Genomic DNA, 27,967 nt, shown 5'->3' on the forward strand with positions numbered 1-27,967 from the left:
TGTAGTTTCAAATATCATATTTTAGATAGGTAAAAATCTGTCATTTTTAACAGATCATGCAAACAGGAACACAGAACACAAAATACCGGCTTGCACACGCACTCCATTTTGCTACATCCATTACAGTTTAGCATTAAGTTTTATACTATAAATCACAACCAGACTGCAACATAAACACCAAGGAAAACTGTATGTTCCCATATGCTAGTTTTTACTGAAGAGGTGTGAGTATAAAAGAACAGGATGACATTTTTTCAACAAATACAGCAGAACTCATAAATAAGAACGCACTGTCCCTTCAATGTATCACTTCCTGTGACCTCAGGAATATTCTATGTCAGCTTTTCCTTCTCTCAAAATATCCTTTTGAGAATTGCCACCACTCTCAGGCATAGCGTGTGTGTGTGAGTGTGTGTGTGTGTGTGTGTGTGTGTGTACGCGTGCACATACTTAACAGGACAAATTTTTGTCTTTTGGAGAAAACATGTTACAACGAGCCAGAATGCCACTGGGTTCTCATTCTAGCTCTCTCACATAACCAGCTGTGCGATGTTAGGTCCTTTATGCCACCTTGCTACACCACAATGTGCTCTTGCAGTAGCACTGTCCCCCTGCTGCAGCGTGCAATGGGGCTTACAGGAGATAAACCTGGCCCAGCCCTCAAGAGATACAGTTTCTCTTCCCGATTCCTTTTTTTATGCTTTCATTGTGCAACCATTAAAAATACCCCCTTTTCTCTTTATTTTGAGGGCAGCCTTTTATCATTATTTTATTAATAACCAAAAGAAATTTAGGGTTGAAAACAATGAAATGTATAAGCTGCAACATTTCCTATCAGCTCTAAGATGTGCATGCATGAGAAATAATAAGGCAGAATTTCCAAGGTGGTTCAGACACTGGTTCTGGAGAAAGCTGTAGGAGAGGCTCAGACGAGAGGTGTTCTGAGAAGTGACAGTCATGATGGGATAGCTGTCATACCTATCAAGATGATCCCTGGAAGGGGACAGCATCTATCTGCATGTGTGAAGTCTCTGCACAGTCATATGACTCCATTCCAGGAACTGAGAGTTCTAATTCTCCAGTACGACTCTACCTGCGTGTCCCTTCAGTTTCCAATTAATTCAAGTCAGAAACCTTGAATGACAGAATCTGAGACCCCCACATTTCCTGAGGAGCAGGAGAACTCATCCAGATATGATTCTCTTGCTCTCTACTCAGAGTACAATCTCTCTGCTGTCCACCACCATCTGCTATTCTGCCAATGGTGCCTAAGAACCTTCCAAGCTACCTAGTCCTTAAGACTATTCTTTTGACTCCGGAAAGTCCAGGTGCCTGGCAACGCACAGGTCTTGTCCTCCATTTTCTTCAGGGACATCCTAAGTGTCATTTTGGTTGCATCCACTTGTAGCCTCCCCTTAGGAGCGAATGTGGAGAATCTTCTTGAATGTCTTCTTGAAGTTTTCATTGCACAAGGGGTAAATGAGAGGGTTGAGCGTGGAGTTGATATAGCCGAGCCAGATGGTGAACATATGCACATGCTCATTGCAACAGCTCTTGCAGAAGGCAATGACCATGAAGAAGATGAAGTAAGGGATCCAGCAAAGAATGAAGGCTGCCATAATAAAACCCAATTGTTTGGCGGCCTTCCGCTCTCGGTTCATGTGCAACCCAGACACATACTGTCTTGAATGTGAGCGGAGCCTCTTCCAAGTGTACTTGATGTAATCCAGTCCTGTGGCAGACCCGCTTCTAGGTTTGCTTTTCCCTGATGCTGACTCTGGGGGCGTGTCTGAGTCTGTCCGGGAAAAGGACTGGCTGTCACCTAGGATCTGATCCTCTGATACCTCATTGGCCACATGCATGCTCAGGCTCTCTTCCTCCATGTCCAGCTGGCCGTGGCTCTGGGTGATAGCTACATAACTCCCGTCACTCCCCTCTGCCTCAGTCTGCATCTGCACAATGTTAGTTGGAAAGCAGTGGAGTCTGTCCATTTCTCTGTCCTCTTCTCGGCAGAAGACACCAGGGCATTTCATTTCCTCTGAGTCTTGGGATGGTGGCTTCATGACAGGCTTACCACTGGCGTCTTTTGTCTTCCTTTTCAGAACCTCGCAGGGAGACTCCTTCCCTGGTTTCTTGGCCCCCACCTTGGGGTTCTCTGGCTTCAGCTTAATTTCAGAGAAGGAAGGGAGGGATCCATTGATGAGCTCTCGGTGCTGACAGTGTTGCCGTACAGCCTTGTAGATCTTGGCATAGAACCAGAGCATGAGCAAGGTGGGCAGGTAGAAGTTGATGATGGCGGTCATGATCTTGAACCAAGTGACATCATAGAAGTCTGTCTCGCACTTGTCTTCCCGGTGTCCCGAGGCCGATGACATAAAGTGATGCCATCCCAGAATTGGGATAACCCACAGGAAGGAGAGAAACCAGGCCCCCAAGATGGTGGCTGATGCTCGGGTCTTGGTACGATACCTCAGGTATCTGAGGGGCTGCTGAACAGAGCGATAGCGATCAATGCACAAGATGAAGACACTGAAAATTGATGCTGTGCTGGCCACGTAGTCCATGGAAAGCCAAAAGAGGCAAAGAGGGTGGCCCAGGGACCACCTGGTCATGAGGAGGTAGAGAATGTTCATGGGCATGACAACAGCCCCCACGATCAGGTCTGCCACAGAGAGGCTGACGATGTACAGGTTCCCCACCGTGTGGAGCTTCCGCTCACTCCGCACAGCATACAGGACCAGCAGGTTGAGTCCCACTGTGACCAAGGAGATGGCACTCAGGAACACCACCAGGGGCATCAGTTGGGGGTTGGCTATGGTGGTCTTGTTCCCCTCGCACATCTTGTCTTCTACGATACAGGAAGAATTGGGAAGGGTCATTGGCATGAGAGCAGCCTCCAGCTGTGGCTCCCACCCTAGGAAGAAAGACACAAAGATTAAGGTCAGAGCCTCAGAGATCAGTAGAGTCACTTGGTACCATCAAGAGGATCTAAATGGGGTTGTATGATGTTGGTGGCAGCAGATACCGCCTACAGTCCAAATCCCCTTCTTCCTTAGTCATTCATTTCCTCACTCATTCAATGACTATTTAGTGAACTCTGGCATCGTTCTGGGTTTGGGAATATAGCAATGAATAAAACAAAACTCTCTGCTCCCACAGGGTTTACATTTAGTGAGGGAGTTGGGCAAAAGCAAGGCAAGGTTTGTGTGAGTCCCATGTGGTATGTGTTCTGGGAAGGTGGGCTGCATTATGACGGGTCTGAGCTGGATACAGCACTCTAGTTCCTCTTTGCCAGTGGCTGGTCTAGGAATGGCCACAAGACACAACCGTGGCCAAGGAAGTGGATGGGGAAGTCTCTGGAAATTTCTTTCTCTCTGACAAATGATCACAACAAAGGAAAGTGTTGCTTCTCCTTGCCCCCTTCTTGACAGGAGGTGATGTTTGGGGCTATGGCAGTCACCTTGGGGCCATGAAGGAAACACCAAGGAAACCATGGTGATGCCAACCCTGAGTCCTATTATCACTGAGCTGCTGAACTAACCTTGGAATCTTCTTCCTCCATATTGGCTATTAATGGGAAATACTGAAATGTCTTCTTTGCTTAAGTCACTGTTCTTGGAGTTTTTACTTGCAGCTCAAAGCATCTCTAACTGATACAGGGAAGGTTACAAGGGTACACAAAGCATGAAATAAATCTAGCACATCTCTTTAGACTAATGGTTCTCAAGTGGGAAGGGAGTTATGTAGTTTGAGAAAGCCTACTTTATCTTTTTTTACTTATTTTGTTTTTGTATTTGAAAAAAAAATTCATTGTATAAACTATGCAAAGTAATATGTAACAAAACTTTCTTTACTAGTGAGGCTATACTGAAAACACATTGTATCCTGTTATTGGTGATCCTTGGTTGGGGTGGGAGGTAGAAGTATGTATTAAATCTTCTGGAAGAGGTTGTGAGATTTTGATATTCATCAAAAAGTAGTATAATTTTGAAGAAAACTTAGAAACTCTAACAGAGTGTAAATATCTCTCAATAATTTGGCAAAACCAAACAAACATTAAGACAAAGGCAGATACATTCATAGCAATGTGGATGGAACTCAAGGGTGTCATGCTAAGTGAAATAAGTCAGGCAGAGAAGGACAGATATCATATGTTTTCACTCATAAGTGGAACAGGAAAAACTTAGCGGACCATGGGGGAGGGGAAGGGGGAAAATAGTTGGGGAGAAGGAGGGAGGCAAATCATGAGAGACTTTTGAATACTGAGAACAAACTGAGGGCAGATGGGGGAGGGGGAGAGAGGAAAGGGGGTGATGGGCATGGAGGAGGGCACTTGTTGGGATGAGCACTGGGTGTTACATGGAAACCAACTTGCCAATAAATTATAAAAGAGAAAAATAGACAAGGCCAGATAAATTCTTGAGAAGAAAGCTAAGTTTGTATGACTTTTTTTAAAAATAAAAAGCAAGACCCTAAGGCATTTGATTCTTGTGGAAGGAACACTTGAGTTGCTTCATTGGAAAAGCACTGATTTTGCCCCAGCTCTGCCACTAATATTCAGAGTGGTCTCTCAGCCTGCATTTTCTCACGGGTCAAATGTGAAAGGTGGCACAGGTGATGGCTGAAGTATCCTGTTTAGAGGCTTCTGCTTTGGGTATTTTTCTATATTCTCCTCCAGCTCTGAACCGCCCGTCAAAGCAACCCTCCACCCTCTCTGAATGTGCCTCCTCTGAGCAGCGCCACCCTCTCCTACTGTGCCCCAGTCCTGCTCTCTGCTCCTGTCACTGTCCGCTGTCAGCCTGAGAGCCTTCACCACTCAAGCCTGTCCCCCCAGCCACCAGCTCTGTGACGACTGTAACTCCCAAACATACAGCTTCAGCCTGTATCCTTCTCCGCTTGTACATCCCAGACCCAGGACCTTGCAGCTTCACCCTCAGCCCTGACCAAGTTCACACCCCCTTGAGTAGCCCACAGCCACCTCAGGAAGGAGGAAAGAGGCTAAGGAAGTTCATCTCAGATTTTCAGGTTTGACTTTGGTTGGGAGGAAGCAGGAAGCAGTTCCCACAGCGTGGCAGCCTCAAAGTAGCTCCAACCCCCTCTGTTACAGGGTGTCTTGTTTCTCTTTTCTCCTTGTTACCTTAAGGAAAGCTCTCTCGTATTTCTCTCTTTGCCTCATTGCACACAGAGGGGAACCAAGAATGTCTTTTCACTCTGTATACACTATTTGTCATTCAATAATTGTATTTGACAGAAAATGATTTGTTTTTATATAAAAATCATTACTTTTTTTACTTTCTGACTAAAAAAGGAAAGTGGGTTTTTTTTTTTGAGAGAGAGAGAGAGAAAGAAAGAGAAAGCAGGGGAAGAGTAGAGGAAGAGGGAGAGAGAATCCCAAGAAGGCTCCATGTTCAGCATGGGGCCTAATGTGGGGCTAGATCCCACCCCCACACACTTAGGGATCATGACCTAAGCCAAAACCAAAAGTCCGGCCACGTAACTGACTGAGCCACCCAGGCACCCCCAAAAGAAATTAGTGTTGCATATTTGTGGGGAGTGGCAAAGATCTCAGCTGCTTGGCCATTTGCTAGCCGGATTTGTCACTCCCTGAGGGGAGTTGCAAAATAGGCAGGGGAGCGCCACTCCCAGTCAGAGCAGCCAAAAGACCAAAGATCAACCGCCTGCAGGCAGGGTGGCATCGGCCCCTCAGGCGCTGTGCTAAAACACTTTAGTCTGGTTCCCCTTTTACTCCAGCCTTAATCCCTTAACCCTGTTTCCTAGCAACTGACCTAGGTCAGCTGCCTTGTTTTCCTGCCCTGAAACCTTTATAAGAAACAGTTTTCTGAATAAAGCTCTCTCTTTTGCCTGATTGGAAACCGTGAGTTCTGTCTTTACTATCTGCGGCTCCCTCTCCTGCCCCCTTTTTCTCTCCCTCCCTCAGGAAAAGAACCCGCGAGGATTCTTCGCCCTGCCGGTCGGTGGGTCGGGGCGGATGAAACTGGTACCATCAAACGCCGGGGACGAGCGCCGGGACCTGGCTTCGGTTACGACACATATTAAGTATTTAGGGGTGAAATCTACTGAGGTCTGTAGTTTACTTTGAAATGAATCAGAAAAATAAGCGGAATGAATAGTTGGTTAGAAGGACTAAGTAACAGACATCAAATAAAGCAAAAAGAGTAAAATGTTAATTTATAACCTAGATGGTAGATATGTAGGTGTTCACTGTACAGGGCTTCCAACTTTCCTATTATATCAATATTTTCCATAGGAAAATGTTGGGGAAAATATCACATATACATATTTATCCTCCTATCTCTGTAAGTGTAATTCTTTATCACATGTTCTCCTTTGTAGCTTGGATGTATTATTTGGCTTACACATTAAAGCCAAAAATAAATGCATATTTGTTAAAGGGATGAGTAAGCAAATGAGGGGCAGGGTGCTATGAAGCATTCAACAGATACTGACTGGTGAAAAGTTCCTTTCAGGTCTGTGATCTGCTTCAGAAGCAAGAAAATCCACTTTGTCCTGTGAAACCACAGAATTGAGCAGGATTGCTGGAAAGGCAGATGGAGCGCCAGCCTGCTGCAGATGTGCGCCTCCCCAGAGGCATGTGGCATGGGGGTGGGGGGTCAGGGAAAGAGGAGGAAGCCTGAGGGAGCCCTGAAAGGTGGGTCCCATGGGGTGAGCACCCAGAGGGTAGAAGGAGCAGCCACATCAACGCTGACCTCCTGTCTCACTCAGGACTGGCTCTGTGACTTGCGGGGCCCAGTGCAAAATTACACATTAAACAATTATTAAGGATTTCAAGATGGCAACAGCAGAGTGTGAAACTGGGATGGGGGCCCTCCTGAGCACAGGGCCTGGGTGGCTGCCCGGGTCACAGGTCCGTACGCCATTCCTGGTCTCCATTCCTCTTACCCAATTCCGGAAAGTGCCCTACTCAGTGAGGTAACTAATGGAAGGTGCTTTCCCCTCCCTCGGAGATCTGCATTTTTAAAGACAGGTCATTGAATGGTTTTCTGTCTATAAACGCCAAAGGGATATCAGGCTGAGTGTGGGAAGCATGTGGGGACATGGGTCCTCACGGCATCTAATGCTACACAGGTGGCCATCCATGTTCTGTTCAGGCTGCCCAGGCCCCATTGGGTTCTGAGGTGCTCCTCTCTGGGATCAAGGCCAAGCCTACAGAGATGGTGCATGTGAGAGGGTGCGCCCTAGGGAGACGGAATGGAAGCTGGAGGAGGCGCTGCGGGCAGGGCAATTGGGGAAGAAAGGTGGGCACCTGCAGCCTCCTAATAGCACTGTCTCTAGAGGCAGGTGATGGAAGGAGAAAGTTCTCACCCGGGCTCTGCCACTTGACGGGCTGTGTGGAGCTTGGATAAACAGCCACGTCTCCAATTGCCTTACCTGTAAAGTAGGGGAAACATCATTACCTCTCTGAGCTGTGGGGAGGGTCGTCGAGATACTGGGGTGGAAAAGCTCTGCTAACCCCCAGGTGATGAGGACCGGGTGACGAGCAGAGAACCCCTTTCCCTAAGAGGCTCGTGTGCACAGGCAAGCCATCAATTTTGAATTAAGGGAATGGCTCCATTCCAAAACCATTAGCTGCAGTGGGACTTTTTCCAGAGTGATTACGGTCTAATCTAATCAGGCCCATGTGCCAGCAAATAAACAAAGGTGGTCAAAATTCCTTCCACATCCTGGGAATGCGGATTAGCGCGGCTATACCAGTAAGGAGCCAAGCTCTGGGCTTTTCAGGTATCAGTTACTAAATGTCTGCCACAAGCACATAGGGAGGTCTCGTGATGGTTGCTAAGGTGGACAAAAGGAAACAGCTCAGTTCAGAGGGGTGAAGCAACCAACTCAGGGTCACACAGCTAGGAAGAGACAGGCGATGTCAAGACTCAAACCTTAGTCTGTTTCTCAACCTTTGTCCTAGTGACATTTTGAGCTGAATAATTCTATGTTGTGAAGGGCTGTCCTGTGCTTTGTTGAATGTTCAGCTGCATCCCTGGCCCCTACTCGCTAGAGGCCAGTAGTGCCCTCTCACCCATTCCCAGTCATGACAACCAAAAATATCTCTAGACATTGCCAGATACCCACTGGGAGGCAAAATGATCCTTAGTTGAGAACTACTAGTCCAACTGAAGAATAAATTTGGTTTGAACTACCAAATACAGTTCTCTGCTGAAGGTAAGAAAGGACTTTCTAGAAAACAAATGTTATCTAACAATGCAATGAATTGCCTTGATAGATAGTAAGCTCCCCATCATGGGAGGTATGCAAGAAGAGGTGGCCTGGACCTGACTTCAAATTAGAAATGCCCCTTTCTTAGTGGCAATTATTTACCTAAGTAGAACTTGCAGATGTTGGTTTTAGATAAAAGAGACCAACAGGTAGGGATCTCTGCTAATCATCAGGAGGGGAAAGCAAAGAGAAATTGGTGGGTTTGGAGGGATGCTACACATTAAATGAGGCTCCCAGTGGTCTCACCTTCCATCTTCCTTCCCATTTCAGCAGTGCTGATCCAGAGAAGGCTTGGAGCTCACTTGGATGGAAGAATTGGGCAGCGGTTAAGAACCCAAGCTTTGTAAATCAGCCAATCTCTGCTCTAATCCTGTTCTGCTCTAATTAGTTGGGCAAGGTATTTCACTCCAGCAAGTCTCAGTTTTCCTCACCTCTAAAATAGGGAGGAAGCACCTAGTACAGTGCCTGACGTATAGGACACACTCACCTAATAGCAGCTGTTATGTTTTCTTCCATTTGTGGGTAACACAGTGATCCTAGAGCTGGCCCAGTCTGATTCAGAGGAATCATCTTATACCTCGTTTTTCACTATGGCAAAAACTGCTAATAGTCTTCCATAATTAGTTGTCCTCTATTTAGGAATAGACTTCTGTTTTTTAGCTGAATACACAGCTACTTGGAGTAGAGACTACATTTTCCAGACTCCTTTGTAGCTAGGTATGGTCATGTGACTAAGTTCTGGTGAAATGGACACAGAAATGTAGGTTGCAACTTACAGAAGGCAGCCCTAAAGGGAGGATGTATTCTTTTCTTTGGCCCTTCATTCTCCAGCTGGCTGGAATGTTGATAGGATGAACAGGGCTTAAGCAGCCTTCTTGGGGCCATGAGGAAGAGTCACAAAATCAGAACACTGAAGATCTGGACAGAGCTGAGTCTCTGATGACTACAGACTGCCAAACCAGTCAGGGCTCTCCACCTCTGAGTTAGCAGAGGTTTTCTATCACACACACACACAGCCAAACTGAATCCTAACTGACACACTGCCCCTGAGTTCAAGGAGTTTGTCATTTAACAAGGAGTTTGTCAAAAGATAAATGAACAGCATCAAAAAAAGTTTTAAATTATTTTAGAACACTAAAAACTCTAGCATGTAACTGGGACAAAGATGATGATTGAGGTAAGATCAAAACAGGAGACAGGACACAGGAAGGAGAGACAGCCACTCTCAAGGTGGAGTATGGATGCCAAGAAGAACACCAGGAGAAGGAGGGGTGTGTGAGCTGGGCTTTGAAGGATAAGTTCACCAGGAGGAAGGAAGAAGAATTTAAGGATGAAGAAAAGAAAGAATAAAAGTACAGAACTGGGTTCGAGGAATTGGGAGGGACTCGTTGGAATGGCGCCTCTTTACATCTCTGTGCCTTTGCTTGTGTTGTTTCCCCCTCTGACACCAGCTCTCAGTTACTCCCCTTTCTGTGTCCCCACAAGGCTTGTCACACTTCCCTTCACATCACCTGCGTGCTATTCTTTTCGTAGCTGATTGTCCCTCACTAAACAGAACACTTCTAGAAAGTGGAAATTGTCCACTATTTCTAATGCGAGGCACTGGTGACCATCAAGGGCATGCCCCCTTCTTCGTGGCAGGGGTCACGCCTTTTCATTCACTGCCATTCTCTCGTGCTGGCACCAGGCTGGCACACAACAGAATCCACCAGGAATTTATGGGATGGGCTCTGGAAAAGCACACGGATGAAGAGCACCAGGAGACACAGGAAGAAGGATCTAACTACAGGAGGCCTGGGCATATTTTTCACGAGGATGTCTAGACCAACAGAAACCTGAGGTAAGACGTATGCTAGTTGATGAATATCGATACCTTTCATTTAACTTATCTACTTCTTTCAGGGAGCGTTACTGTGAGAAACTTCTCTCATGGTAATCCAAAACCTGAGTACAGATTCACGCACAATGATGATGACTACAATGTCATTTATGATAGCCAATACGAGTCAATAAATCTCACATTTGGAAATGAAATATCTCCTGGGATAGCTACAGAATAGAATATCATGCAGTCACGGATACTCGCATTTATGGAGTACCATTAGTCCTACGGGAAAATGCTCATGATGAAATTAAACTTATAACAGATGTTGTTTATGCAGGATGGTTCTATCATCAGGTTTAGAGAGGGCGAGTCTCTCTGACATTATGTTAACAATGGTTTCCTTCGGGTGGTAGGTGATGTTTATTATCCCTGGCATTTCCCCAGATATCAACCAGGAGAGCCTCTTGGTTTTATAATAGGTAAAAAGTAAGAACAAACTGCATTTGTTTTCAAAACAAAACAAAATAGATGGATTCCACTGGAAAAATTGTTTTCAAAGAAAAGTCTTCCACAGTCTTAACACAGCTTTTATTTTCTTTTGCGAAAAGTGAGAGTTTGGGATTTCTTTCTTGATGCATTCTAAACTGCCTCGCCCACCACTCCCCATTCCCAACTGCTCCACCCGCTGGGAATCCTTTGTGCTAGCTGCTTATTTTAGTCAAGAAGTCTGAACATTAATTTCTTTGCTCTAATTCCATGAGAGAGGGGCCATGCACGAAGTACCCCAAGGGCTGCAGATTCTCATTGAGTCAGGCCAATGCATAATTTCCATGAAACACCTAGACTTATCAATGCCATTGGTACATGGTACAGAAAGCAGACTGCAAATAGCAAAGTCCTGTCACGAACCCAGTGCTGCAGGAACACATCTGACTTCAAACCTAGGGCAGTGCTGGGTTGAGTGTGTATCTGGGTAAGACGTGAGAGGTTGATGAGACCAGCTCTGAAGAATTTTCGGTACACATTCAAGTGTCTTACAGAGTCAGGGAGGGAAAGTTCATAAGAATAGGGGCGTGTGGGGGCGCCTGGGTGGCTCAGCTGGTTAAGCATCTGGCTTCGGCTCAGGTCATGATCTCATGGTTTGTGGGTTCGAGCCCTGCGTTGGGCTCTGTGCTGACAGCTAGCTCAGAGCCTGGAACCTGCTTCAGATTCTGTGTCTCCCTCTCTCTCTGACCCTCCCCTGCTCATACTGTCTCTCAAAAATAAATAAAAAACTTAAAAAAAAAAATAAAATGTCAATTATTCAATTGCTTTGTTTGTTTTTTGAGCACTTGAACGCAGGGCAAGCAAAAACAAATTCTGAGGACATGACCTGTGAGCACCGAGCTGGAAACGTCAAACTAGTTCATAGGGAATCCAGAGTGCCAAATACAAGGTAATGACCCTGGAACAGACAGACTCCTTTGGGGTATCTGCCCAGCTCACAAGCTTCCTTCTCTGAGGTCCTCAGAGGAGTGGGCGCTGGCAGGCAAATTTATACCGGGTAAGCCTGATCCCTTAGACATGTGATTGGACTAGAGGATGTCATCTGACCCTGAGGGGCCAAGCCCCATTCTCTCCTCCAGAAAACTGGGACTGGGGTTGTGCAGCCAGGAGAGTCTGTTGGTCTCACCACCTGAAGTGACAAGACAGTGGAGGCCATGGCTGACACTGAGGGGCGGTGTTGTTCATCTGCAGGCATGCTGAAGCAGAGAAGGGAGAGAAGGCAGGGGACAAAGGAAGTGACCCCACTGCTGGAATAACTAATCTCCCCGTGCGCAACAGTGAATCCAGACTGTTCCCTCACACAACACACAAAAAATTAACTCAACATAAACGACAGTCCTAACTGTAACAGCTAACCCTCTTAAAATTATCAAAAGAAATCATGGGAGGAAAGCTTTGAGACTTTGAGTTAGCCGAAGAATTTAGACACAACACCAGAAACAACCCATGCAGAGAAGAATTGCTAAGTTAGACTTCATCAAAATTTAAAACTCTTAGGTTTCAAAAGGCACCACTAAGAAAGGAAAAAGCTATAGAATGGGAAAAATATTTGTATATCATATATCTGATAGACTGTATGCTGATGTATCCAGAATATTTAAAGAATCCTTCCAAGTCAATAGTAGTAAGACAAATAAACCAATTTAAAAATGGCAAAGGACCTGAACTGACAGTTCACCAAAGAAGGTATAGGAGTGACTCAGAAGCTCATGAAAAGATGTTTCACATCCTGGTCATCAGGGAAATGCAATTCAAAACCACAATGAGACACCACTTCATGTCCACTAGATGACTGTGCTTTAAAATTTTTTTTAAATGTTTTTTATTTATTTTTGAGAAACAGAGAGAGACAGTGCGAGCAGGGGAGGGTCAGAGAGAGAGGGAGACACAGAACCGGAAGCAGGCTCCAGGCTCTGAGCTAGCTGTCAGCACAGAGCACGATGCGGGGCTCAAACCCACAAACCGTGAGATTATGACCTGAGCTAAAGTTGGACGCTCAACGACTGAGCCACCCAGGCACCCCTGGATGACTATGCTTTTAAAAGACGACAGTAATGCATAAGAATGTGGAGGAATGAGGATCCTCATACACCGCTGGTGGGAATGTAAAATGGCACAGCCGCTGTGTAAAAGTCTGGTAGTTTCTCACACAAACATAGTTACCATAATATAACCAGTGATCCCACACCCAGATATCTGCTTAAGAGACCCACACACAGATTCGGATGTGACTGTTTCTAGCATTATTAACAAGAGGCAAAAAGTGGAAACAACCCAGATGTTTATCAACTGGTGAATGGATAATCCAAAGACGGTACATCTATGCAATGGAATGTTGTATGATTCCACTCCCATAAAAAATCCGCAATAAGCTATCCATAGAGACAGCAAGTAGATTAGTGGTTGCCTGAAACTGGAGGTGGAAACAGGAAGGAATCTTTGAGAGTCATGGCGTGCCCTAAAATTGAATTCTGACGATGATTATATAACTCTGGACATTTACTAACAATAATTGAATTGTATGATTTACTTAGAATGGGTGAATTTCATGGTATGTAAATTATACCTCAAAAAACTTGATTAAAAAAATTCAGTAGTTTGAGCAAGAGGCTGTCTAGGTTTCTAGATCTCTTTTAAAAACCTATCTTAGTACACTAGTACTGCTCCCTAAGATACCTGTGAGGCACTAGGATTTTTTTTTTTAAAGGGAATAAAGAAGTGTTAGGCAAATAAGGACGAAACCTAATGACCACCAGAGTTGGGCCGTGGTTTTGACCCTGAGCTTCCCAGGAGCCAGAACAAAGAAGAAAACAGGATCGATCCCAGGATTCTAGTGTCATTTGAATGAAAGCAAACTAGTTGCTTAACAGGAAGACAACTTTAGCTGGAACTGAGTTTTAGATAAAATTCATCTCATGGTTTCTTGTGGAAGGGGCACAAGGAGACAGCACACGTCACCTCTTAACCCTTAGAAGTGAAAGGATGGGCACGACTTCGCGACGTCACCCCTTTCCTCCTGTGCCTCTGTGATCTCTCATTTTATAGTTTGGCTTAAGTGTTCGGGGGGTTGGACTTGTCTGTCTCTGCTTCCCACGCCCTACCCCTGGTGGGACAGGCTGGGATTTTGAAATGAGGCCAGGGATGGGACGCTGAAGGATAATTTTCACTAAATGGCAAACAGAAGGAATATAAAAAGTTCAGCTCCATTCTCTCTTACCCTCTGGCCTTGAAAAGCTATGAATGAAAAGAAAAGTAAGATTTCAAAGGCTTCCTACAGACCAGCATTGGGCTGGGAGGGTCTCCATGTTGCTACACTGAATCCTCACACTGCTGGGGACTTTATGATAAAGGAACTTTTTTTTTTTGGCTGCCATTTTAATGGTGTGGAAACAGAGGTTTCTGGAGTTTATGGGGCTTGGTGCCCTGAACTAAGATCCAAGAATAACTGAAGAACAAGTTCCTGAAAGGCCCAAGTGACACCCACCTTCTAGGATATTTGACTGGGCTTCAGACTTCCTGCCCTAGCTCGTGCACCCTTTCACTCTAGTAAGAAAGAGTGAAGTGAATAGACACTTTAAATAAAAATTTCATGGGCCAGAACTATGAGCATCTGTGCTAACATTAGACAAGGACACTGGGCACAACAGCAGCCCCAGCACACACACACACACACACACACACACACACACACATCGTCTCAGGACATGATGAGTACTGTTTTAATTTTGTTCCAAATCCCTGGAGATTAAGCCTTGAGAAAAGCACTTACAAAGATCAAAGTTATCCAGTCTGTTCTCTTCCTGAGAGAAAAAAAAAAAAGAATTATGATATTGAGGTAAATAAAAGAGCTGTCAGAAGAGAAAGGAGAGGCTGATGAAATGTTTATAAGAGAGTGCTCTGCTCCTTGGTAATTGGGAGTTTCTTTAATGTCTGTCTCCTTCAGTCAAGTGACCTGGTGCCATCCCAGGAACACACCTGGGGCTCCTCGGTGCCACCTGCTGGCCATGCTCCCTATAGGCACTGGAGCCAGGCTTGTCTCTAGATGAGGCATGTGCGTATGAGGGCATGGGTAATAAGAGTGAATCATTCTGGCTGCTCGTTCCATCCTCATATGCATTAACTTATTCATCGATCCTTCCATCCATCCATCTTCCTTTCCTTCCACCAATCCATCCGCCCAAACAATCCTTATTGAGGCATCAGCCACAGAAGTTATACGTAAAGAATAGACACAGCCCCAGCCCTCATTAAGCTTATGACCTATATCAGGGGTTCTCACCCGTGGGTACCTGGAGACCTCTTAAAACAGACTGAGACATCCGTTTCAGGGAAGACTGAGTACAGGGCTTTTCCCTATGTTTCTGCTAAGTACAATTAAAAACCCTGAACATTATATTTAAAACAAACACAAGCCAACTCTAAAAGGTGGAGAGGCAAAAGCAAACCAGCTAGGAATCCCAGGACCTGGAGAACGACACAGTGATGAGTTCCCTGGGCTCTTGCTTGGCCCTATATATCTGAGACTTTGAGCTAAAAAGATTGGCAGCCCCATACCAATGGGGACAGACCAAAACAGCCCCAACAAAGGCCTGCTGTGACTAGCCAAGGACCAGGAAAGAGCCCAGCAAAATAGAAAACTTCCAGACAAAAACTGCTCTACTTGCAGGCAGACGGCACAGAAAATTCTAGAGCCATGTTCCTGTCCTGGCTAGCAGAGGCCAAATGGAGCCAAGATTTCTGCCCTTGGCAGGCCACAAGGTGACCTGAACTTTGTGCTGGAGTGGTGGTCCTACAGTCTCTCAGAGGGACTTTCATCCTCAGCAGGTGGGGACAAGCCCTGTCCACACCCCCAGAGTCAGCAGAGACCACTTGGGGAACAGTAAGGAGGCACCTCTACCCCTCCCAGCCAGAGTTATTCCTGGAGGCCTGGCAGGGAGCCAGAACTCCCTCCCCCCATAAATAATGAAGACCCCTCCCCCTTCAGGTGTCACAGAAGGTGAGCAGGGAAGCTGGACTTCTACCCCCACCCGGAAGGAATGAGGCAGTGCACCCTCCTCCCGTGGCGCCCCAGCTTCTCCTGCCAGAGAGGTGTCTCATAAAACCAGGTAAAACCGAAGACTTAAAAATGATCCAGAGTCTCAAATGCCTGTCCCCCCCACCACTAAAATGCCTACATTTTAGTTGAAAATCACTTCTCATATGAAAAACTTCTCATATGAAGAGCTCATATGGAATTTTTAAGGCAATCAATAGATACCACTGCCAAGATGACAGGCATGCTAAAACGAGCCGACCAACATGGTAAGGTAACCATCAGAAAAATGCATCAATGTGCAAATGGGACAGTGCTTGAAACAAATGAAAAAATAGAAAATCTGGGCAAAGAAACAGAAGGAACAAGAAAGACCAAATGGAAATTTTAGAACTGAAAAATCCAGTAACTGACATAAAAACTCAATGGTTGGGCTCAACATCAGGATGGAGGGAACAGAGGAAAGAATCAGTAATTGAAAGACAAGGTGATAGAATTACCCAATCTGAACATCGGAAGGAACACAGTCTAGAAGGAAAAAAAAAGAACAGAGTCCCAGAGATCTGTGGGACTATATAACAAAAGACCTAACATTCATGTTGGCAATGTCCTAGAAGTTGACAAGAAAAAAGATGGGGGTGAAGAGGTACCTGAAGAAAGAGTGGCTGAAAACCCCCTACATTTGGGAAGAGACAAACCTACAGAATCAATAAGCTGGGTAAACCTCAAACAGGATAACCCCCTCTCAAAACCCACACCAGGACACATAACACTTAAACTTTGGAAAACTAAAAAAAAGTCTTAAAAGCAGCTAGAGAAAAACAACTTACCATCATGAGAAAGATAGTAGATTTCTCATCAGAAAATATGGAGCTTCAAAGGAAGTGACACAATATTTTCAGATGTCAATTCAGAATCTCAGAGTCAGCAACAATATCCTTATGGAATGAAGGGAAATCAATATACTCTCAGAAGAACTTGTGTAAGACGTGTATGCTGAACACTACAGAATGCTGATGGAAGAAATAAAGGATTTAAATAAATGGGGAGATACGCAGTGTTCACGGATTAGAAGATTCAGCAGAGGAAATGTGTCAGCCCTCCCCCAAATCAATGTACGGATTTAATGGCATTCCTATCCAAATCTCAGCAAGATGTCTTATAGATATAGGGGAGACCGTTCTAAAATTTATAGGGAAAGACTGGAATAGTTCAATTATTTTTTAAAAGAAGAATAAAATGAGAGCAATCAGGCTCCCTGATTTTACGACGTATTATATAGCTACAGTAATGGAAGACAATACGTTGGTGGAGGGGTGGACACAGACCAATGGAACAGAATGGAGCGTCAAGAAGCAGACGCGCACAGATATGCCCAGGAGATTTTTGACACAGGTGCAAAATCAATTTCACTAGAGAAAGGGCGTTTTCGACAGATGGAATTGGGCCCGTTAAGTATCCACAGGCAAAAAGTGGGCCCTCACTCAGAACCTCATACTTCATCAGAAAATAAACTCAAAGTGGTTCACAGACTTAAATGTGAAACATGAAACCATAAAGCTTTTAGAAAAATTTATGAGAGGAACTCTTCAGGGTCCTGGGAAAAGCGAAGAATTCTTAGACTGGACACCAAAAGCATGAGCCATAAAAAGAAAAACCGATGAATTGGATCTCTCCTTCAGTGATTTACCTACTCCCATTATTATCTTTGCTGCATCTCTACGTTTTTCCTTGTACCATCATTTACTTGATGTATATTTTTAACAGATCCACTTTTTTAAGCTCAAGTTTATTTTACTACCACGTATGAAAAGCCAGTCTTCTTCTTCTCCTTCTTCTTCTTCTTTTGGCCATTTACTAGAAGATTTCTATAAAAGTAAGTGGGATGGCAACAAATCAATGTGATTAAATCCTGGCCAGATATCCTGAGGAAGGCTCTTCATTTAAAAAAAAAGATGAGCACTTAAAATATAGGTATTAAAGATCTGCCAGCACTAAATGGAGCCTCTCCTGCAGGGAATCAGAAGAAACGAAAGCCAACGTGAGTCAACATTAATCAACGCCATGACTGTGTACAATTTATAGTCATTTCAGGTACCACCTAAAATGTGAGCACTGTTTTAAATCTCATCACACCATCGTTATGTTCCTAAATGCCTTTGAGGAAAAGTCCTAATTCTTTAGGCTGCTGGCATGATGTTGTATTTCCTTCGTGGTTGACCCACGGTTCTCCAATATTAATAAAACCACTGTCCCCAGACACCCCGGGCTCTTTCAGCCTTCAAGCTCTGCATACATTATTCCCTCCTTGTGGAAGAGGATGTGTCTTCAGAGTGGGGACCTCATGTTTGTACACTATTCTCTCCTTCTGGGCCTACTTCAGAGCCTGCCCACAACAACCAGGTGAGGAGGATGGGGAAAGAGAGGGATGGAAAGATTGATAAAGAAGATGGGAAGAAAAGAGGAGAAAGGAGGAAGACAGGATAGAAGAAAAGAATGGAGGAAGGAAGGAAGATGATGAATTTCCCTTTTCAGAGTTTGTTTGTTTGTTTATGTAATCTCTACACCCAATGCTCATGACCCTGAGATCGGGAGTCACACTCTCTTCTGACTGAACCAGCCAGGTGCCCCTGAACTATTTACCACACAAAAGTCACCTTAAAAGTTCCTTCCTCTTTGAAGCTTTCCTATATCCTTTACCACATCTAAGCATTTCTTCCTGTGGATTCCCACAGTATTACCTCCATATCTCTATTAAGGCATTTAATGTCCTATATGCTAATGGATGCATGGGTTGTTGGATGAATGGATGGATGGATGAATGGATAGAAGGGTGAGTGAGTGAGTGGGAGAATGAATGAATAAATTCAGGTATCCTTCATTTAGACTTTGATCCTTATAAGGGCAGGGGGCAATATGATATCACCTATTATTCCAGTACTGAGCCCATTGGTTCTTAACTGTGGCTTCACATTGGAATCCCACAGGAAGTTCTGACAAACCAAAACCCACTAATGTCTGGTTTCCAGCCTCACACAGGATTCTGATTTTGTTTGGCATGTGGTCCGAGTACCAGGATTTTTGAAAACTCTAGATGCAGCCAAGAAGGTGAACCATTGCCTAACCCAAAGCCGAATGGCAGGAGGAGCTCACTAAATGGTGAATGAATGAATGAATGAATGAGTGAATTCTTTTCTAACACATCACAATCCTGACCTAACGTGATCATTTTCAGAGCTCCATGTTATGCTAATTCATTAATATATTCAGGAACTATTAATTAAGCAGTGATTCTGCACCAGGTGTCGTGCGAGGCCAAGCTGCTTACGGGAGTAAGATTCCCACCTCTCCCCCTGTTCCAACGTGCCTTTGAGACGGCTAGGGCTGCGTCCTTGTTCATCCAAGAACTTTCTGTCCCACTGGCTAATTGGCCAGTACCAATAGCAGTCATCTCTCCAGTGACTGACAGCAAACCTTACTCTGGCTGCTTCCTTCTGCAAATGTAAGGACAGACTCTATAAATTCCCAGAGAGAAAGTTCCTGGAGGGGATGTATGAGTCAGCAGACCGAAGAGAAAATGGTCCTGTCTAGATGTCTCCAAGCACTGCAGAAGTGACAAGTGAGTCTCACAGGTGAACCCTGTGCTACTCAAACTTCCTTCCGGTGTGTATGGACACAAAGAAAATCCAAGGCCCTAGGGCAGGGTATTAAAATCTGAACCACCCCACAGTTAAAGAGAATTTCCTTCCCCAGCTGCCAGCCTCTCATACTTAGAGCTGCTTTAAGATTTGCACCACAGATTGCTGAAAAGCAGAGATAATGGTCTGCTGGTCTGGTTCAGACTTGGATAGTATCTCTGTTCAGCTGTTTAACAGCTTCCTAAATCATCATCCTGATTCTGATCTCAGTCCCCTCAGCCAATCCTGCACGCAGAGGCCAGATAATCTTTCTAAAAACCACACATCCAATCACCTTCCTCCTAATGAAACTCTAATGGCTTGTCAAGGCTGTCAGGCCACAATAGGATACACAGGATAACCCCTCACCCCGATGTATAATCCAAGGGTAACCCAAATGAAACTGGGCTGTCTTATGGCTGGTCTAACCATGGTACTACATTCAGAAGAAATTCAAATCCAACATCCAGGAAGAAAACAACCGGAAAATAACTTAAACATTTACCAAAGACTCTTAGAGAGGCGAAACAAAAACAAAAGCAAAAAAACCCCAAAAAGAACAAAACTCCCAAAGCACCTCTTCTCCCATCTATTACCCTACTATGCCACTTCTTGTGTCAGCTGCTTGCCATCAAATCTCCCTTTCTCCCCTCAAAAACCGTAGCTTGCATTTGTTTCCTCTTTGCATTTTTTCTATCATCCACACACCAAGCTTTCTGACCTGCTGAAGGGCACCTTGTACTTCTAATATAAATCCACTTGGCTTTCTTGGTGCCTTCTCTTCTTTGCTCATTACTCCAATCAACACCACAGAAGCCCAAAAGATAAGCATTCGAAAGCATACTACTCTGGCAGCAGAGCGGGAGGGCCAGGCAGTGTGGCTCAGTGCAGGTGAAAACCTTTGACCTCACAGAAGAGCCTTTTCCATCTGGACCCAACCTCCCATGTGGCCTCCTCTCCTGATACTCCACTTTGCCTCCACGGGCCTGGCTTTTGTACACCTCCATACCTTTGCAAATGCTGTTCTCTCTGCCTGGGCTGCCTGTTTCTTTCCTCTCCGCCTGAAATACACTCAATTAATTCTTTACAACCAGCTTTGATGTCACTTCCTTGAAGGCTAAGTTCCATCAGACAGGCCTCATTGGCTTCCTCCTCTAGGTTTTTCCTGAACTTTGTTCAGACCTCTGTTACAACCCTTGTCAAGCTGGTTTGTAATTCCTTAATTACTGACCCAGACTTTTTCATTAGACCGTAAGGTGCCAAATTCAAGTCTGAGTCAGCACCAAGAACCAGGGAGCTGCTCAAGAAATCGTTGCTGAATATTCTCGAAATATATTCTAGCTAGGAGTGCTGCAGAAAACCATTTCCCTGTGTTCTCTCCTCTGCTCATTAGCCTGTGGCACTTGTCACAGGGAGGCTGAGAGATCTGTCCTGGCACTTGCGTGGCGATGCAGACGTGCCCTCCCTGGTCTGGCCAGCCCTCCAAAGGGTAGTCTGTCCCCCTCTCTGACCCCGCCAGGCCTGGTTCTCACCTAGTCAAAAATAAAAGGAGCTAAAGGCAGCCCAGCAATTAGGCATGAGAATGAAATAAAGGCATCCAGACCTGAAAGGAAGAAGTAAAACTTCTCTATTTGCAGATAACAGGATCTTATATATACAAAATTCTAAGGATCCCATAAGAAAGCTATCAAAGCTAGTAAATGATTCTAGGGGGCCGAGGTCCTCAGTCTGGGATGGGAAGGGCCTGCTGCCACTGGACCCACCTTCCCATGTCATTTGCCAGCACACCTCTCTTTCCACTGCTCTGAGCACCTGCACATGGAGTGTGCTGTTCAAGGCCACCTGCCTTGCCCTTGGGGTGCCGTGTCTAGTGAGTGCCTTTGTCTGGAGTGTTTCTCTCCCACCAATGCCATGTCTGTAAACCCTAGGAATAAGAGCTACATCTATTAAGGTTAAGTGCTCCCCACACATAATCTCACAACAACCCCCTCAGGAAGGAACTGTTATTAGCACCCACATTTTTTCGTAGGAGACTCTGTTCCTGTCCCTTGCCCAAACTCCATGGCTGCGTGGCCCGGCTGGGCTTTGAAGCAAGGGCTCCCAGACGCCAACATCCAAGTTTGAACTAAAACTCTGGGAAGATAAGACAGGCCCCACTCCAATATCCCTTCCCCTCGATAGATGTGTCTCTTTCCTCCCTAATGCCAAGGCCGGCGTTTAGCGCGGACTCTAGCATAGTCATTTGTCTTGAGCTTTTCTCTAGGCAGGAGGTTCCTTGGCAAGGAGTCATGTCCTCATCAGCTTTATAGCCTCCTATGCCAGCACTGCTCAGCACACAGCAGGTACGCATATTGCCGGGCATCAGCAAGGATGGAACGGTACGGCGGGGGAACACTACACCAAGGAGAACACATGTCTGTTCCTTTTTGCATGTACAACAGAGAGGACATCACTCACATGTGGGGTAGGAGGATAATCTGGGAGGCACACATTGTCGTGGGGGGAAGGCTGTCCCTTCCCTGCTGACAGCTCCTCATGCATCCAGTCCCCATCCTCTGCAAATCTGCAGAGGACCCACCCTCAAGAGAAGATCCCATTCTTCATGGCATGGATTTGTCCACTTATCTCTGTTTACTGTGCATCCGGTTCATAGTAGGTGCTTGGTAAAGAGTTGTTGAATGAATCTGCTGTGTGACTTTGAACTCTTCTCTCAACTTCTCTGGACCTCCGCTGTCACACAAGGGGGTTGCACTAGATCAGAGGCTTCCAAACTCTCCACCACTTTTCTTGGTAGTTCAGCTACTGGTTCATATAAAAGTTTCTATTAGATAAAAGCAGATTGCTCTGATTGGAGGGGGAAGGGTGGGGGTCCCAGAGCCCCATCCGCTTGACTCTTCCCCTCCCTCTTTGTCCCAGTATGCCCAGAAATTCCTCAAAGTACAGTTTGATAACAGAGCTAGATGAACCCTAAAAGTCCTTATGGCTATAAAATTCAGATTGCTTTTTAAGGAACATCTGCATTTTGAGAAAGTGGCTCTGAAATTGAAAAATGCTTTCTGACACATTTGGACAATGATTATTGGATGTCTAAGGGGCTTGAATGGTGGAATGGGAGGTGACTGGAAGGGAGCGGTACAGTTGTCTCAGGACAGAGAATGGATGCTTCCCAGTGCCTCGACACCACTCTGCTAAGGAGGACCATTTGCTCTGCCTGGACATGTATGTAGTTTGGCCCTGGCCACACAGTGTGTCAGCAGTCAGCAACCTGAACCACTGTACTTTCCTGTCAGCCTGCCATCTTTTTCCTAAATGGGATTCTGCTTCAATTCTACTTTTTTTCACCGATGTTTCCCCCCTCTTTCTCTTTGCCAGAATCCACTAAAAGCTCCACTGATTATAACAATTTAAATAGAGCCGTAAACTCAGAGGAAGTTGAACAAATGGATGAATGACAGGCAAATAGCCTTAGATTCTGGTATTTCAGTTAAAATTCCACACAACTCTAGGGTTTTATAATAGCATGGGAACCACTTAGCTTCTTATGAAAACAATCACAGAGACTAGGAAATAATCATAGTCTTCATAAATGGTTGCCAGGAGAATCTTCCCAATCCAGGGAAGTTACAGCTGTGAATATACAGCATGTTTTGGTTCCTTGTCCCGGCCCAACCCTGGCTGTCCCTCACCCCCACTCTGACCCCGGCCTCCTGCTGCTTTGCTGTCTCCCTGTTCCTGAGCCCAGGAGGCAGGTGTGAAAGAGAGGCGTTAGCTAGCTGTCATCAGAACAACTACACAATAATTGGAATAAAGGATTAATGGACAATGTGAAGGGGAAACTGATATGATCGTGTTCACAGGGGCATCACGCAAAGGGTGGAAGCAATCCACCAGCAGATGAATGAGTAAACACAGTGTGGTCTGTGCACATAACGGAATATCATTCAGCCTCAAAAAGGAATGAAATCGTGACACACGTGACAACATGGATGGGCCGAGAGGACTCTGTACTAAGTGAACTGGCCAGTCACAAAAGACCAGTATTGCACAATTCTGTCCTTAGAGCAAATCTGCGGACACAGAGAGTCGAATGATGGTTGCCAAGGGCTGGGGGAAGGGGGAAGGGGAAGTTAGTGTTTGATGGGTACGGAGGTGTAGTTTTGTTAGATGGAAAAGGTTCTAGAGATGGATGGTGGTGATGGCCACAAAATAATGTGAATGCACTTAATGTTGCTGAATACTATACATGTAAAAATGGTGAAAATATAAGTTTTATATTATGTATATTTTTCCACAATAAGCGAGAAAGAAAGAAAGGAAGGAAGGAAGGGGGAAGGGAAGGGAAGGGAAGGGAAAGGAAAGGAAGGGAGAGAAACAGGTTGAAACAGGAGAACAGGTTGAAAAACTCCTTACAGTTTTCTCAGGTGGGGAGATGTCTAAAATGAAAGGATTCTCCAGTTGAAGGGGGATCTGCCTGGGACTTTGGAAGATTGAATGTGAGTGTCTCATAGATGCCAGTGCATTGACTGGATTATTGTATTTGACATTTTCTTACAAACTTCTATCTCACGTCCAGATACTTCAGGGCACAGCAACCTCAGTGACTCCTCCATCTGACTTGGTCTCTCCTCAGCACTGTCAAGGACTCAAGAGTTGGCTGTCTCTCTCCCGCTGCTCAGGTGGCGGGACTGTGAAGGACACTGGCTAGGAAAAGGGACTCTTTGAGAGGCAGGGAACCCTTTCCCAGTAACCTCTCTTCACTTATCTGTTCTTTAAGCTCACACAGCCTGGTAAAGGCGGGAGAAGGGCAGCAGAGGCAAACAAGGCTTATGGGAGGCAGCCCAAGTCTAGAAGGGTAAAAAGCAGCACTATTTTCCCTACATAAGGTGGCAGAAAGCAATTTACTGTCTCCGTCTTGTGTCTCCAGCACATTTTCATCTGCCAGGGGCACGCATGGGAGGCACTGGGGACTCCACACCCCAGGGTGCAGCTGCCTGCTGCTTCCTGGGGCCACAAGAGGCTCTGCTCCTATTGGAGGAAACAAGCATGAGCAGGTGCAGCCCAGCGGATCACAGGGCCCAGCCAGCAGCCTACCAACCTCAGTGACAGTTCCTACAGAGGACAGGACTTTCAGGAGAGTCAGGAGGGATCGGACCTCAGAGAAGCGACCTTGCCAAGATCACACAGCAAGTCAGGGGTAGAGGTGAAGATGGCACTCGGGGCTCCTTACACCCAGGGCTGCTTCTTCCCAGGACAGCCAACTCACATTGATAGCTCTTTCTGGAATCCAGGTGTGGTGCCAGGGGATTATATGCATTGTCTTATTAAATGGCCAGCGCAATGCGAGCAGCTAAGTACAATTAAAATTTCTTTTCCAGATAAGGAAACCAAGGCTTAGAAACGTTAAGTAGCAGTCACAGGTCACAGGGCTGACAGGAGGCAGAACCTGAATTTTTATCTGATTGTACCCAATACCTCTTCCCTTCTTACTTTAATAAAAGTGTTGTTTTTTTTAAACACACAAAAAAGCAAGTCTGACCAGTCCTTGAACTCTCTGCCTCCCACCTCTTGACTCATGTGGTTCCTTTTTCTTGCACTAGCATTCTATAAAATGTACCAACCTCCTGACCTGGGGAGATCCTGCCCAACCCAGAGGCCCAGCTCGAGAGCTATCCCTACTGAGATGCCTTCCGGATTCCTACCACCTGACCCGGTCACAACCTCTCTCATCTCTCAGATTAACAGCCTTTTGCACACTTCTTTCCTTTTCTCTTTAGTACATTCTATCTTAATTTGTTGGTCTAAGTAATCAAAGTCTACGGTCGGTCATCACCAGTGATGGTCACCATGCAGAGGACTTACATGCCATGTCTCATTTAACATGTAAGCCTCTAGAACCATGTCCATTTTATAGACTTAGAAACTGCTAAGAAGCTTAAGGTCACACGGTAAGCAAGGAACAAAGCTAGGCATCCATTCAATCAAATAATCAATCAATATTAAGGGTCTATAATACACTAGACGTACACTAGACGTTGGGAAAATAGTAATAAGTCAGACGAAGTTCCCATCCATTTTTGCGGGGAGAGCCAATTCATAAACAAAAAGTAAATAAATACCACATTAGGCAGTGATAAATGCTCTGAGAAAACAAGGAGGTTATTATGGCTGCAGCCAGTGTGCTGTTGTATAAAGGATGGTCAGGGTGATGTGGTGGCACTTGAGCAGAGGCCTAAAGGAAGCGAGGGAATGAGTTATGCAAAGATATGGAAGAAAGAGCATCACAGGAGGCAGGAACTGCCTTGCAAAGGCCCTGGGGTGGACACATCCTTGACACGTTTGATAAACACCAAGGATATCAATATGGCTGGAGCTAACTGACAGAGGTGGGCAGAGAAGTGGCAGGGATTCGATCACAAGGGCCCTTGGAGACGTGGTAGGTACTTTGGATTTGACTTTGACTGAGATGAGAAGCTTCTGGAAGATGGTTCCCAGAACAGTCTGACTGTTACTTGAATGAATGCCCAAAGGTACTTGGGGACACGTTCTCGTTAAAAACAGCGCGATGGCAGCTAGACAGTCTGAAAACAACCCTGAGCTAACAGGGATGGCATGACCCTCCCCCTTTGGTTGTCAGGAGATTCTGTGGCCCCCACAGCACAGGACTGGTTGGGGTCCTGTGATGGCCTCAGCTGGTCCTCTAACTGGACTCGGCAAAGTGTCAACTTCCTGGACCTGTCCCTGGGGTGGTCTCAGCCCCTCCATGAAATGTGTCCTTTGCTTGAAAGAAGCAGAGAGAAAAAGGCAACTCCTATAATGATTCACCAGAGAGAAATGAAGTTGTGTCCAGGCTGGAAAACAATCCATTCGAAAGTCACACATTTGCCTCCGGAATATATACACAAAGCTTTTTCTTTTTCCTTCTCATTACAAGTACGGCAGAGGCTTCTCACACAGACTGCCTCACGGCATGACAGAAACCAGCTCCTGAAATTCCGGCCTTTATTCTCTCTGAGGCAAAAATATAGCCCTGGGGGTGTGGCCAGGCCCCTGCCCCCAAGCCTGACGGGAAAGTGCCGTCTGAAGGCAGCAGGTGCACACTCTGGTGGTCCAAGGACAGTACTGGTTGCAAATGTCCTCCTGAAGGGCATCCCCGCTCCTGACAAACCTCTCCTCAACTTTGGAGGCCACAGGAATCACTGAGGGGCCCGTTAAAAGGCAGATTCCAGGGAAATGGACCCAGGAGGTCTGGCATGAGGCCCAGAAGCTGCATTTTTAATAAGGAGTTCCGGATCATTCTGATCGGAAACACTGCCCCAAACCATCGGACCCACGCCAAGAGCTGCATGCATCCAAGTTCACAGGAAGTGGCCCCAGATCCTTTCTCAGGAAGCATGATTTGGCTCCTGCCAGGGGTGGGAGCTCTCCTTGGCAAATCCCAGCAGAGAAGAATCCTGAAATCCCAGTCCTTGCTGACGCTCACCCCAGCACTCTGCATTTATTATCCTGACTTGAGCTTCCAAAACTGCCCAGGGTTTGCTCTCTGGGCACGGACCCAGGAAGGCCAGCTCTGGTGTGAAAGGTAAAACAAGGTCTCATCCAGATTATGAAACACTGTTTCGTTTCCCAACTGTGCTGAATTGACTTGTCGTCAATGTGTACTCCCCTAGCAGTTGGAAAAAAAGAGCTCAATGGGCAACATCTATTATTATGATCATCACTGGAGGCGGGAACCACCAGCTCCAGCGCCTGGCTGGCACCCCCGCCCTCAGCATTTACAACGCTGGTCTCAGAGCTCTGTTAGCTGCTTGCTTTAGGCACCAAATTTGCTAATTAAAAGTTTCTCATGGTGCATTCAAGTTCATTTTTATCTCTGGTTGGATACCACCTTCCTTGTCCACGCGGTCTAAGGAATTCTCCCCAAGCCTTCTCTTTTGTTATTTCTTATCTCTTTGCTTGCTTGCTTTATTTTCCTCTTATCCTGCTTTCTTTTTTTCCTCATAGCATCCAGCACTACTGGACTAGATTTATTTGCTTGCTACTTTATCTTCTATCTCAACCCCCCCAGCAGGTAAGCTCTTTGGGAGCTGACCTTTTATCTTGTTCATCGCTGGATTTTGATGCTTCGCACCTAACAGGCATTGCATCAATATTTGCTGAGAGAGTGAATATGTATATGAATGATGTTATTATACTCTGAAAGCCTACGGAACCATATCTAACTCCATGGCACTCCCCTCATTGGATCCAGGGGTCTTTGGGGGACTAAACGACTACACCAAAAATAGTATGCTTATTCAGTGATTACTATGTACCAGGCGCATACGTGATTTGGTTTTGTCCCCAAAGCAGGGTTGCAAAGTAGAGATGACGCACCCCATTTAAGATATGTAAAGCCAAAGACAAAGCCCCAGGGCTGGTAAGGGACAGAGGAGGGACTTCAAACCCAAGTCATCTAATGCTAAGGACTTTACCCATGAAGAGCTGGACTTGATTCTATCCACCCTGTGTTGACTTTGGGGTAGGATCCAGAGGCAAGCAAGACACACCCCTACCCCCAAAAGTTGTGTCCACAGTCTACCTGGGCAGCAGCAGATTGACAATGGGCAGGGCATCAGAGTTAGCCTCCCCATCAGAGCT

General features: G+C 45.7%; 1 protein-coding gene across 1 annotated transcript; it reads right to left on the minus strand.

Moving 5' to 3' along the window:
- On the minus strand, positions 1–27,967 carry HRH1 (histamine receptor H1). The gene is made up of 2 exons (XM_029917417.1): positions 27,909–27,967; positions 1–2,914 (listed from the first exon to the last, which is right to left on the minus strand). Exons 1-2 carry the CDS (start codon positions 27,958–27,960, stop codon positions 1,416–1,418), a joined length of 1,551 nt encoding a protein of 516 aa, XP_029773277.1. The 5' UTR covers positions 27,961–27,967; the 3' UTR covers positions 1–1,415.

The sequence above is a fragment of the Suricata suricatta genome, chromosome 12 (assembly GCF_006229205.1).
Source record: "Suricata suricatta isolate VVHF042 chromosome 12, meerkat_22Aug2017_6uvM2_HiC, whole genome shotgun sequence".
Lineage (NCBI taxonomy): Eukaryota > Metazoa > Chordata > Mammalia > Carnivora > Herpestidae > Suricata > Suricata suricatta.

What these genes read in the sequence shown, in the direction of transcription:
- HRH1 (XM_029917417.1), bottom strand. Translation starts at nt 27,960, where the DNA reads ATGGGGAGGCTAACTCTGATGCCCTGCCCATTGTCAATCTGCTGCTGC. An exon ending in GTCAATCTGCTGCTGCCCAG is followed by an intron (nt 2,915 to 27,908) that starts GTAGACTGTGGA and finishes CTTTCTTCCTAG; the next exon opens with GGTGGGAGCCACAGCTGGAG.